General features: G+C 40.0%; 1 protein-coding gene across 1 annotated transcript in view; it reads left to right on the plus strand.

Annotated features, from left to right (window-relative positions):
- The window catches only part of LOC130095636 (diacylglycerol kinase theta), a 44,704-nt gene extending 33,881 nt beyond the window's left edge, over positions 1 to 10,823 (plus strand). Inside the window, exons 15-23 of the mRNA XM_056262367.1 lie at positions 4,014 to 4,129; positions 4,767 to 4,918; positions 5,034 to 5,182; positions 5,268 to 5,446; positions 7,316 to 7,412; positions 7,515 to 7,665; positions 7,762 to 7,873; positions 9,404 to 9,556; positions 10,058 to 10,823. Coding sequence (XP_056118342.1) covers positions 4,014 to 4,129; positions 4,767 to 4,918; positions 5,034 to 5,182; positions 5,268 to 5,446; positions 7,316 to 7,412; positions 7,515 to 7,665; positions 7,762 to 7,873; positions 9,404 to 9,556; positions 10,058 to 10,159 — 1,211 coding nt within the window. The 3' untranslated portion in view covers positions 10,160 to 10,823. The remainder of the gene's footprint in view (positions 1 to 4,013; positions 4,130 to 4,766; positions 4,919 to 5,033; positions 5,183 to 5,267; positions 5,447 to 7,315; positions 7,413 to 7,514; positions 7,666 to 7,761; positions 7,874 to 9,403; positions 9,557 to 10,057) is intronic.
- The last annotated feature ends 3,649 nt before the right edge of the window (positions 10,824 to 14,472 follow it).

Here is a 14,472-nt window from a genome sequence, read left to right on the forward strand (position 1 = left end):
TACACAAAAAGGAAAAATGTACTTACTTCAAAGATCGTAGTCAATGACTATAGGATATCGTCTCCAAATACTGAAATCGTGTGACGAGTGGCCACTGTTGTGTTGGTAAATCTGCTTCCGTTTTTTAGGGACTGCCTCTCTCGGCCGGTGGAGGTACTTCTCTGTTTGTGCTTTAATACTTTCTTAAACATTTGTACAGATTGCAAAACTCGCAATTGCAAATTAATCCCTTACCTGTAAAAGGTAAAATAAAAATAAAAAATCGAGCTTGTAAAAAAAATGAAAGACATAAACGAAATTTCCTGGGGTGACAGAGAGACAAAATATTTCTAAATATTTCACTTTATCTTTCAGGTCAAAACAGGGATTTTCATGTTTATTATAAATATTACCATGGTTGCAAATTAATAAAAAAAATCTAAAGCATACCCAAGCTTTTGGCCAAGTTGCAGATGTCTTTCACTGTTCACTGATTTCAGGCATTGGTGAAAAGTCTAACTTCATCCATTTATTCTGCTAAATTGTTCATACCATGAATGAAATATTTATTTTAAAACCTAATCAGAATCAGAAAGATATTTATTGCCAAGTAAGTTTTACAAAAGGAATTCTTTTTGGACTATTTGTGCATCTCAATATTGTGCATAAATCAAAGAAATGTAAAGAATTGTCACCTTAAGTGAATAAAATAATTCTATATATTTTACATAGGCCTATCACTGAATCGCTTCAGAGTTTCAACGTAATTTAAATGTATTTTCCTAAACCTTATCATGGAATCAGACTGAGTCAAATCTGTTATAAACCCTAATGACTTTGGAGCAACAACAATAACAAAATTTGATATAATTCACATAATAATTATAATCGCTTTAAATGTGAAAGTTAAAATGCTGTCAGTTCCACTCATGCCAATGACATGGCTGGTCGATTTCAATTCGGCTTGCCGCCAGCCGGCCGCGGTTCATTTAGACGGCGGCAACCGCCAGAGAGAATGAAGTCGGCGGCCCGGCGGCTGTTCGCCGGCGGCATCTCGCAAGAAATGGGAGTGACGTATTCGGCGGCAAACGTTTCATCTCCGCCAGCGGGGCGCACCTATAGCCGACAGTTTGGGGCCGGCGGCAAAAAGAAGCCGTGCCGATATTTTTTGCTATCTGGGTAACCCACCCAAACAAGCAGTGGAGAGGCTTTGGCAGGTTCTCTCAGGTGAACAGAAAGGGAGACAGCGCTCCGCGAGTGAATGACAGGCGCTCTATGGATAGTAACCATGGCAACGGCTTCTGTGCGCTACGCAGCTGTAGTCTTTTTAACTTAAATTAAAATTATACATAACTTTACCTGATAGGCCTGCGTTTAGTTTAGCGGGGATGCTCTGCCATGTGAATTCCCTCCTGTTGATGTCCTGATAACTATTTAGATTCTGGAAACTCACAAACAGCGAGCCGAGGATCAGTCTCTCTTCCAATGATTTGTGCTGCGCGTCGTGTACAAAAAGTTAGACAATTCAACTTCGGCAACGCGCGGGCGCGTGCGTGAGGCGAGCATGACCGCAATAGTTTCACAGGAACGCAACCGCTTGTCGCTGCACCTGTGCTCGACCACCTCACCTCACTCTAGGCTGATTTATACTTCTGCGTCGGACCTACACCGGAGCCTCTACGCTATAGACCACGCGTTGGTTTTAATTTATATATCTGCGTCGTTGTCCCCGTTGACGCGCAATTACACATGCAGAGGGAGAGTGTGAAACCCGGGGAGCGGTTCTAGCCATCACAGCGCTTGCGGTACGCGTAGAATTGAAGTTACATTTTTGGAGAGATGCACGTCAGGGTACGCGCGCTACACAGCTACGGCGTGAGTTCGACGCAGAAGTATAAATTGGGCTTTACCTCTGTTTAATGTAATCTTACGTGGGAAACCATGGCATGCCATGACCAAACCTAAGCTGCTATCAGAGAAGTAACGTTGGTCGACTTATATCTGTAGTGATCATGACCCTTTGACTACATAGACTGTTTCTGCTGCTCCCTGATACAAGATACCTGTTCAGAAAAAAAAGAAAAAAGAAAACTGGACTCGTTTTAACTAGCTAGATAAAAGGTAATGCCCTGGCAGTGGCAAATAGCTTTGTTTAAATATTTGATTTGATTACGTTAATGTTTAAGTTGAGATTTACAAGAAATATTTTATTGCTACAGTGTAAAGGGAATACTGCTGGTATAAAGCACCTTATTTGTTTAAAGTTTTTGCAAACCACATGTTATTGCACTTTTGTAGCAGTACATTTAAATCAAAAGTGCGCAATACACTACTTTAGAATTCATTATTCAATTTTACGCGTAACAATGCGATTAATCGCGATTAATCGCAAGAAAATCATGCGATTAATCGCGATTAAATTTTTTAATCGTTGCCCAGCACTAATATATATATATATATATATATATATATATATATATATATATATATATATATATATATATATATATATATATAAATACAATATTATAAATGGCTTTACTGTCACTTTTAATCATTTTAATATAGCCTATTCCTGCTGGAAAAAGTATTCATTTATATATACACTCACCTAAAGGATTATTAGGAACACCTGTTCAATTTCTTATTAATGCAATTATCTAATCAACCAATCACACGGCAGTTGCTTCAATGCATTTAGGGGTGTGGTCCTGGTCAAGACAATCTCCTGAACTCCAAACTGAATGTCAGAATGGGAAAGAAAGGTGATTTAAGCTATTTCGAGCGTGGCATGGTTGTTGGTGCCAGACGGGCCGGTCTGAGTATTTCACAATCTGCTCAGTTACTGGGATTTTCACGCACAAGCATTTCTAGGGTTTACAAAGAATGGTGTGAAAAGGGAAAAACATCCAGTATGCGGCAGTCCTGTGGGCGAAAATGGCTTGTTGATGCTAGAGGTCAGAGGAGAATGGGCCGACTGATTCAAGCTGATAGAAGAGCAACTTTGACTGAAATAACCACTCGTTACAACCGAGGTATGCAGCAAAGCATTTGTGAAGCCACAACACGCACAACCTTGAGGCGGATGGGCTACAACAGCAGAAGACTCCACCGGGTACCACTCATCTCCACTACAAATAGAAAAAAAGAGGCTACAATTTGCAAGAGCTCACCAAAATTGGACAGTTGAAGACTGGAAATATGTTGCCTGGTCTGATGAGTCTCGATTTCTGTTGAGACATTCAGATGGTAGAGTCAGAATTTGGCGTAAACAGAATGAGAACATGGATCCATCATGCCTTGTTACCACTGTGCAGGCTGGTGGTGGTGGTGTAATGGTGTGGGGGATGTTTTCTTGGCACACTTTAGGCCCCTTAGTGCCAATTGGGCATCGTTTAAATGCCACGGCCTACCTGAGCATTGTTTCTGACCATGTCCATCCCTTTATGGCCACCATGTACCCATCCTCTGATGGCTACTTCCAGCAGGATAATGCACCATGTCACAAAGCTCGAATCATTTCAAATTGGTTTCTTGAACATGACAATGAGTTCACTGTACTAAAATGGCCCCCACAGTCACCAGATCTTAACCCAATAGAGCATCTTTGGGATGTGGTGGAACGGGAGCTTCGTGCCCTGGATGTGCATCCCACAAATCTCCATCAACTGCAAGATGCTATCCTATCAATATGGGCCAACATTTCTAAAGAATGCTTTCAGCACCTTGTTGAATCAATGCCACGTAGAATTAAGGCAGTTCTGAAGGCGAAAGGGGGTCAACCATAGTATGAGGATGGTGTTCCTAATAATCCTTTAGGTGAGTGTATATATATATATTTTAAAAAACTTACTGACCACAAACTTTTGACTGGTATATATAAAGGATTGCATTGGGATTTGCATAGTCTTGTTCCATCATATCATGATAGGCGGTAAAAATAATTGTGCTTAGAGCTAAAAATAAGTGTGTCCCAGGTTTGAGCAGGTGTTAGTGAGTATGATTGTATAACTGAGCTGGTGTGCTGTTTTCAGGTGCTGTGGTTCTGCAGATCAGCTGTTTCTCAGAGGCAGAGAGGATTTACATGCTGGCCAAAGACATCAGCATCAGCGGCAAACAGCTCTACTCGCTTGTCATACCTGAGATCATGGTACAACATCTTTTTACAAAGCCATAAATCTAATAGTGACACTCAGTAGGTGCAACAGACTCATTTTTGTGAATATGAAACGTGTTCTTATGCTCTTTCTTTAAAACAAATGCCACATGGTTTGATATTTTATTGTATAATGCAGTGTGATTTATACATGGACATTGCAAGTGAGGCTCAAAGGGATAGTTCACTCAATAATGAAACTTCTGTCATTATTTACATACCACCATGTCATTCCAAACTTCTATGACTTATTTCTTGACTTATGACACAAATGTTTTGGGGGGAAAAAAACGCTAACATTTGCGAGAGAATGCAAAAGCATTGGAAATATACATTTTCTTGCATCTCATATATTTTCCATCACCATGTCATAGTAGGCTTGAAATGACATGAGGGTGAGTATATGACAGATTTTGTATTTTGTGTCCAAATATCAGATATATGGAACCCACAGCTGATTCAAAATAATCACCTGTTTTGACTTCATTGTGATCAGTTGGTCACATGCTGTTCATTAAAGTTCATAATGCTGGCCCAAGCTTTAGATGCATCTGCCCTCTAGTGGCCCAGTGAGAAACTACAGTACAATTCAACAACAAGTGTAACAAAATGTTCTTTTCTCTCCCAACAGCAAAGCAAGCTGGCCAAAGGAAGCTGCCCCCTGCTGGTCTTTGTCAACCCTAAAAGTGGTGGGCTAAAGGGCAGAGAGATCTTATACAGTTTCCGGAAACTTCTAAACCCTCACCAAGTGTTTGAGCTGACCAGCGGAGGACCACTTCCTGGGTTAGACCTCCTCTCCTTTTGAATGATGGTCAAACTGATATCAATGTCTTGATACTAGGAATATGTATGGATGAATGCTGTAGGTTCCCTGCTCACTTGTATGTGTTTTGTACAGGCTGCACGCGTTCAGGGACGTCCCTCACTTCCGTATCCTGGTGTGTGGAGGAGACGGCACAGTGGGATGGGTGCTGGGGGTTCTGGAGTCCATCCGACATAAGATTGTCTGTCCTGAGCCAGCGATCAGCATCATACCGCTGGGCACAGGTGCGTGATGGAGGAAAAAAGTGTATCATTTAATTCTAGTTTACTGTAGGTTTAACTATTTGCAACCATTGTGGTTTGTGTTCAGGGAACGATCTGGCTCGGGTGTTGCGATGGGGGGCGGGATACAGCGGCGAGGACCCCTTCAACATCCTGGTGTCTGTGGACGAGGCAGAGCTAGTGCAAATGGACCGCTGGACAATTCTTCTGGACGCGCAGCATATGGCAGAGGACGGCAAAGAGAACGGCGTCCTAGAGCCGCCCAAGGTACGCAATCAAACCCTGAGACTTCAAATTACAATAAATATGATTTCTGCATAAATGCACCTATAGTACGTTTTTATTGTTATTTAAAAAAATAAAATATATATATTTTTTTAACATGTTTTTTTTTATATAATTAATGCAATTATTATAATATGTAGCTACATTAATTTTAAATAATTTCATATTATAAATCATATAATCATATTTTTTATTTTAATAATAAAATCTATAATACAAATATTATTTTAATTAATGATATTTTATCATTTATTATGGTTTAAAATAAAGTATATTTTTAAATTTAACATTTAACATAATTGAACAATTATTCATATAATGAATGTAATTGTAATATGTACATATACACTCACCTAAAGGATTATTAGGAACACCTGTTTAATTTCTCATTAATGCAATTATCTAATCAACCAATCACATGGCAGTTGCTTCAATGCATTTAGGGGTGTGGTCCTGGTCAAGACAATCTCCTGAACTCCAAACTGAATGTCAGAATGGGAAAGAAAGGTGATTTAAGCAATTTTGAGCGTGGCATGGTTGTTGGTGCCAGACGGGCCGGTCTGAGTATTTCACAATCTGCTCAGTTACTGGGATTTTCACGCACAAGCATTTCTAGGGTTTACAAAGAATGGTGTGAAAAGGGAAAAACATCCAGTATGCGGCAGTCCTGTGGGCGAAAATGCCTTGTTGATGCTAGAGGTCAGAGGAGAATGGGCCGACTGATTCAAGCTGATAGAAGAGCAACTTTGACTGAAATAACCACTCGTTACAACCAAAGTATGCAGCAAAGCATTTGTGAAGCCACAACACGCACAACCTTGAGGCGGATGGGCTACAACAGCAGAAGACCCCACCGGGTACCACTCATCTCCACTACAACTAGAAAAAAGAGGCTACAATTTGCAAGAGCTCACCAAAATTGGACAGTTGAAGACTGGAAAAATGTTGCCTGGTCTGATGAGTCTTGATTTCTGTTGAGACATTCAGATGGTAGAGTCAGAATTTGGCGTAAACAGAATGAGAACATGGATTCATCATGCCTTGTTACCACTGTGCAGGCTGGTGGTGGTGGTGTAATGGTGTGGGGGATGTTTTCTTGGCACACTTTAGGCCCCTTAGTGCCTTTTGGGCATCGTTTAAATGCCACGGCCTACCTGAGCATTGTTTCTGACCATGTCCATCCCTTTATGGCCACCATGTACCCATCCTCTGATGGCTACTTCCAGCAGGATAATGCACCATGTCACAAAGCTCGAATCATTTCAAATTGGTTTCTTGAACATGACAATGAGTTCACTGTACCAAAATGGCCCCCACAGTCACCAGATCTCAACCCAATAGAGCATCTTTGGGATGTGGTGGAGCGGGAGCTTCGTGCCCTGGATGTGCATCCCACAAATCTCCATCAACTGCAAGATGCTATCCTATCAATATGGGCCAACATTTCTAAAGAATGCTTTCAGCACCTTGTTGAATCAATGCCACGTAGATTTAAGGCAGTTCTGAAGGCGAAAGGGGGTCAAACACAGTATAAGTATGGTGTTCCTAATAATCCTTTAGGTGAGTGTATATGTACATTAATTTATATTATATATATGTATATATATAATTACATAATAATGAAGTATAATTAATGCATATAATAATAACAATAAAATGAATTATTACAATAACAATACTATAATAAATAATTATACTATTTATTCATTCAACTTTAATTTTTAATAATTTAACTATTCATTTTTTATGCTTCTAGCTCCGCTAAGGAATTAGTCACTGCACACATTTTGTAAGTTACTAGCGTAAAGCAGTCAAACATACATAACAGGGTTGTACCTGTCTGTGTTATAGATTGTGCAGATGAATAATTATTTTGGGCTGGGAATTGATGCTGAACTGAGTCTGGACTTTCATCACGCACGTGAGGAGTATCCAGACAAGTTTAATAGCAGGAAAGTATTGTTCTTTACTCTAAAGGTTGGCCATGTTGCTCAGAGTTAAGGTGAGGGAGGTCTGTGTGCATTGCTATTTTGACTTTGTCATTGTTCTTGCAGGTTCCACAATAAAGGTATGTACGTGAAGGTGGGCCTGCAGAAGTTGAGTCACACACGAAACCTTCATAAAGACATCAGACTGCAAGTGGACAGACATGATGTGGAACTGCCCAGTATAGAAGGATTAATATTCCTCAACATTCCCAGGTAAACACACGTCAGTCTCACACAATGAAAGTAAAGACAATTCCACACACGGGAGTTTGTTATAGAAGATTAAAGCTGCTGTGTGTGTGTGTGTAGCTGGGGTTCTGGTGCTGACCTGTGGGGCTCAGACAATGACTCTCGGTTTAGGCGGCCCAGGATAGATGATGGGATGCTGGAGGTTGTGGGAGTGACTGGTGTGGTGCACATGGTGAGTTCCTCTTTCTAAGAAAATGTTCTCCTTTAAGTACATACACTACTGTTCAAAAGTATTGGGCCGGCAAGATTGGTCCCTTATGCTCACCAAAGTTGCATTTATTTGATTAAAAAATACAGTAAAAACAGAAATATTGTAAAATATTATTACATTGAAAAATAACTAATTTCATATATTTTAAAATGTAATTGATTCCTGTGATGGAAAAGCTGAATTTTCAGCATCAGTCTTCAGTGTCACATGATCCTTTAGCAGTCATTCTAAATGTTGATTTGGTTATTATCATCAATGTTGAAAACAGTTGCTGCTTAACATTTTTGTGGAAACCGTGATACTTTTTTCAGTTCAAAAGCATTTATTTAAAGGTGCATTGCGCAACATTTCATGTTAAAAATACCCGTTTTTCTAACCCATACATGCTTAAACCATTGCCTGATGGGCTGAATGAGCCCTTCTCTGATCCCTGCGATTGCCTCTATAATCCTGTACAGTAAAATAAATAAGAGGGATTCGGGACGGAATTTGAGACTGGGCGTGACGTCGCCGCCATTCTCCGTATCAGCGAAGACAACTCGAGCGACAAAACTTTAGTCAACTTTCGACAAAAGTAGAAGATGGATTCTAAGAGACCGGCTTGTAGTTCATTCCAAACCCCAACGCAAACTCCAAAAGAAAACGTTTGTCTAGTGCCACCAAAAGGGCCAAATTGGAGTCAGACAGGCGTCGGAATAAGACGAGAGTCAACATCGGGAAGGCTTTCAACAAATGGAGAGATCTCCGGTCTGCTCTAGGATTCAAACGGGATCCTCAGTTGGCTTTTACAAAATAATAACTTATATTGTTCATGAACGTGTTTCCATAATAATACAATCATAAGTGGATACAGTAAACACATAAAACAGTTCAACATGGAGATAGATGGAAACAAAAACCAAAGTTTTCTACTACCCCTGTTTTGCCCTCACACATGTGTGTAATTTACTCAAATGCCTTTTCTTTCATATATTTAAAATGACTTGCAGATTTCTAACTTTATTACCTCTGAAGACATTATGACTGTAAACAAAAGATTTGTGCGGCTGATGCTCCTTTGGTTATGAACAGCTCGTGCTCGCTAGTGCAAGCGTGCATATGCGTGTGGTCCATGAGCGTGCACACCTCTGGTTGCAGTTTCGCTTGTCGCCAGAGGGGGCGTAGTTCTGCAAAAACTCAGAGACTTGCGCAATGCACCTTTAAAATAGAAATCTTTTGTAACATTATACATGTCTTTAACATCACTTTTAATCAATTTAATGCATCCTTGCTGAATAAAATTATAAATGTCTTTAAAAGAAAAACCTTACTGGCCCCAGACTTTTGATTGGTAGTGTTTGCCAAATTGTCTGTTTTATAATTTTTTTTTACTGTATATTGTTTATTAAACATAATTTGATAATTTTTCTCTAAATATAGTATATATTTGTTTTATGTTCCAATCTATTTTACTTTGTTTAATACATTTTTTTAATTGCTTTTTTTTTTCAGGGTCAGGTTCAGAGTGGGCTGCGCTCTGGGATTCGTATCGCTCAGGGGAGCTATATTCGCATCACTGTGACCAAACCCATTCCAGTGCAGGTGGACGGAGAACCCTGGATACAATCACCTGGACAGATCATCATCTCAGCCGCAGGACCAAAGGTACTTCTACATTTATTTTAACACAGTCATATTCCCTAAATTACTTGCCCAACTCCATGAACTCCAGATCTGCTGTGTAAAGACGACACAACATTAATGACGTGGGATTCCCAGATGTGAATTTAAAAGATGTGACTTTTTTTCGGCCTTTTATGTTAGATGATTTGACAGCACTAATATATATATATATAAATGATGTTGTCACTGAATACTCATGAAAGGTCACTAAGTAAGCCTTGATCTCATTAATATTCAATATAAGAGGTAGGCCCCTTCAAAAAGTATGATTCGTAATTTCCTTCCTGGCCTCTATTTGTCTTGCACAATTAATTTAACGAGTGCAAAAATGTTTGCGCATGGGTGGAAGAATGCAGACACTCCAGAACCGTTAATGGAACCAAAGGTCATTCCGTTCAAGTATTTCATTTTCTCACCATCTGTTAGCCTTCAGTTCTAATATCAAGTTCTGTGCATTTAAAACGGCTTTGTTTTCTGTTCTAGGTGTGCATGCTACGAAAGTCCAAAACCAAGCAGAAGAAACAAACGGGCAGTTTGAAGGAAGGCCGTTCCGACAGTCCAGCTCCCAGTGATGGTGGGCAGTGACAAACCTCACAAACACTTCATTGACAGCCCTTTACTGTTGCCTTGACAACTTTTCTTTGAGTCTTTGCTCTGTTCTTTGTTTCACTTTGAGTGGGTATCAACATTGACTTTAGCTGAACTAGAATGTATGACTCAGACAGACATCTCTAACATCTCATAGTCTGTTGTGTTCAAACGCCCCATCAGATGATAGCACTGCAGTCTGTTTCTCAGGACTTTAGCTGCCCTCGGCCTGTTTTTGCCTTAGATTCATGCTGGTGTAGATCATTGTGTCGCTTTTATTTCGATTGCCAATCTGCATCTTCTTTTAAGAGGCAATATTGTCTTAAAGTAGTCCATCACTGAAATGCTATGGCACATATGAGTAAGCAACCAGTATTTAATCCCATTGTGCACATCACAAATGCCAAAAACTACCGTTTCGTGAACACCGCCAAGTTAAGACTATCACTTAATACTCGCATCTTGCCTTTTTGGTTTATGGTAAAAACTGACTTTCATCTGGCCATTTTCATCTTTATGCTGATTATCATTAATGTCTTACTTGAAGTTAATTTGCAAAAGCAGCCCCTTGTAGCTTTCTACAAGTATCTAAACCAAAACAATGCAGTATATATGTACAAACAACTCTAGTTCTTGTTCAATAAGAGCACATTTGAATGTGTAAGTGTGGAGAGATAATCGTCTTTGTATTCAATTTTGTAGCTTTCTTAGCTGTGAGACTGTAGGCACAATCATGCCTCAGCAGAACGCGAGTAAACAAGCTGGTGTCATCACAGCCGTTTTGTTATAAAAAGCTTTTCGAACAGGAGCGGTACCGAAAAATACTGTGACTAAAGAGTCGTGGATTTTACAAAGGATGAATGTTTGTGGACATATGCACCACTTTTGGTGTTAAAGGTACAATATGTAGGATTTTTGCAGTAAAATATCCAAAAACCACTAGGCCAATGTTATATATTTTGTTTAGTTGATTACTTACAATATCCCAAATGTTTCAAACTATTTGTAAATCGTGAGAAAATTGCGATTTTAACCAAGGAAACGGGGCGTGTGAGCAGGGGTGAGGAGTCGCCAGTCAATGACGTCATATCCGCGTTACCCTCGGTTTCCGCCAGGTTTGACCAAGGGGGTAATCCACCAGCCGGAAACTGAAGTCTCCCCGGGCGCCGCCATTGGCTAACAAGCCTTCTCCTGCTGTTAGCATTCCATTGACTCCCATTCATTTTTGCGTCACTTTGACAGCGAATAACTTTACATCTGAGGCGTTTAAAGACTCCATTTGTCCATTATTTATTTCTAAAGAAACACGACAATGTATAAAATGCTCCATTACCTTGTATCTTATGTTGTGACCCCGTAGAAGCAGTTTTTGTAAAAATAGGCTAACGATTGCGTCATAACACGCGACTCTCTGTCGCATAGAAGAGAAATGACCGTAAAGACAGATGTAGAAGCTCACTCGCAATCGGGGGGACGTGGAGGCATAAAGTCAAGGGAGAAGCCCATAGAGAGTTGTAAAGTTGCTCCTGCTGCGAGCTCATGGACAGCTAATACTCACCATCTCCGGCTCTGCAAGATTCAGAAGGGAATGATTCAGATTCCTCTTGGCGCCGCTACTAGAAGACGTACAACTGTCAGTCAGGTTGCTCACGTCACAACTACGCCTTCAAGCTCAGTTTGAGCATGCGCAGTGCGCTTGGCAATCAGGAAGTGAGTGCTTCTATTTGACTTCACTTTTCTCCGGTGAAGTCAATGGGGTCGCTGTGTCCATTTCTTTTACTGTCTATGGGTTTGACCAGAGCCATAGAGAGAAAGAGTTGCGACACGCTTTGATGTCGCCGCGACGGCTGTCACGTGGTTCATGTAAGCCCCAATAGTTCCACAACATACGCGGGCTGTCATGTTCTTCTATGGACAGACAGCAGCGATTGCATTATTAAACGGTAAATATAAAATAAAACACACACCCAAGTACTTTTTCAGCTGTTATTGCATTTAGTTAATGTCAGTTTTGCATTTGGAGAGGCAGGGTGACAACTTAGATAAGTTTATAGGCTATATTTTTGGAGGGAAACGCTAGTGTTCATGTTCGCATGGGTAGTACCACTGGCTTTAGCGGCTCTAACTTAACTTTTCCATGTCATTCATTTGATGATGGACGTCTCATGATATTTATTTTAGCACAACTGGGCTGTATTAGGCTATTGATTCCCGTGATCTTGCTTATACATTCCGCTTCGTGATCACGCAAAGAGGTCTGCGGTCCGTTCACAATTCCAACCAACATAAAATATAAATAATTACGCTGTGCATGTACAAATGAATAATTTAGGAGGGAAATAGACTGCTCCCATAACGTAGAAAGCACTATATACAGCACTATATACAGACTATATACAGCAATGTTCGGTAAATATTCAACCGAAAAATATTCTTCATAAAATGAAACCGGAGAAATAGTTAATGAGTGAATTAACTATGTTCCTAAATACATATAAGCACATAAATGCATAACCCTAACCCATTTAAATAAATGAATTGTGTGTGTGTATGTATATATAATGTTATATATAGGCTATATATATATACATACATATAAAATGTTATTAAAAATATTATATATTATATACATCAGTTACCGTAAGTTAGCTAACGTTAGTGAAGTGTTGGTCACGTAAGCTATAGCTGCAATTAACCTATTATCTTCCAATAAACATTTACTAAAACTGGCTAAATAAAATATAACTACAGACTAGATTCACGAGAGGTCGGCTAATGTGTGTAAAAGTAACAAAATACAGTAATTTCATTAATTTACCAGCGAACACTTCTGAAGCACTGAAAATGAATGGGGTTCAATGGAGAAACTATCAGTGTTTGGAACTATTGGCCGCTCCACGACACGCGTTACTTCCGCATTCCAAAGTTCCTATGGCGGTCTATGGGAGTGTCGCAACTCTTTCTCTCTATGGCTCTGGGTTTGACCTCTTACTGCCATAGTAACCATGGCGACAGATGTTGACAACTGGGTTATGCCGGTTATGCCTAGCAGGACGCTCACGCTGTTGTTGTTTTGTTCATACATTATGGAGCATGACAAGCAGACTTTGAGGCAAAAAGAGGACTAAAACGAAGATCAACATCTTTCGAGATGCCGAGAGCTCCACGTCCGCGACTAACTTCGACTTGACAGAGACGCGAGTGTTGCATGCACTTTATTAGAACGGTGAGCAAATGTACATAAAACTAATCAATGTTATTTAGTTCAACATGATGAAACGTTAGAATATGATCTGTATGTTATTCTAATGTTGATCTAGCTTACTTAGTCTCATACAGCCAACACACAACCTAACTAACAACATCCAACACACTCAAATGCCATTTAGTGTGATAGTGTAACTGTTAGAGCAAGTGAAACAGCGCTGTGTTACCTAAGTTTCATTCGTCTAATAAACTGACTTGTGTGAGTATTAATTCAGCACTTGCGTGTAGTTCGGGTAGAATGAAATGTCCTTATTCTTCTATATCCGCAGGACTCGCGTTGCGTGTGGCACTGGTATAAGTTACGTCTAGCAATCGCCGCCCTGCTTCATACCACAGTCATGTTAAAAACATCACTGTATTCACTCATCCATAAAAGATCCATCAGCTTGACGACAAGATCCATAATTCCGCTTAATGTGGAATATACGTCATCAATATACGCCTTTGTTATTGTAAGAGGTTAGCGACCCCTGGTGGGGAAAAATCCTGCATATTGTACCTTTAATAGTAATATAACGCTGTACGATACTTGATAAAACATTCCGCGCAAGATCACGTAGCAAGTTCTGTATTTATAGTTGAACTGGTCATATGAACCTTTAAGCCAAGCGTAGCTTCATCATGTTCTGGTGAAAGCATTGATTTGTAAGTAAATAAATATGTTACTGTTATCTGACAGAGTAGACAGTCGTGTAAAGCTAAAGCTAGAGGCGAGCGCAGTGCTGTAATATATATTTGCTAGTAAATGGCGTGTATATGTTGTTTCTGTACAGTGACTGGTCAGCCCTGCTCCAGCTGTATGGATTCATGAGGCTGGCCTTAGATTTTGTATGTATGATCAGTTAGACGCTCCACTTCCCATCAGGCATGCATTAAAGCCTCGGCCACCTAAGGGGATTGTCTGACCTCATCTACCTCACCGGCACACATCACTCCGAGAATCAAGTTCGGCCAAGCTCTTCCAAAGACTTGCGCCTGCTTTTCTTCCTGCACTTCATGGATCATGTCTGGGAATATTCGGAATGATGACAGATATGAAAAGC

This window comes from Rhinichthys klamathensis, unplaced genomic scaffold, assembly GCF_029890125.1.
Source record: "Rhinichthys klamathensis goyatoka isolate OS25496 unplaced genomic scaffold, OSU_Roscu_1.1 h1tg000192l_1, whole genome shotgun sequence".
NCBI classification, from domain to species: Eukaryota; Metazoa; Chordata; class Actinopteri; order Cypriniformes; family Leuciscidae; genus Rhinichthys; species Rhinichthys klamathensis.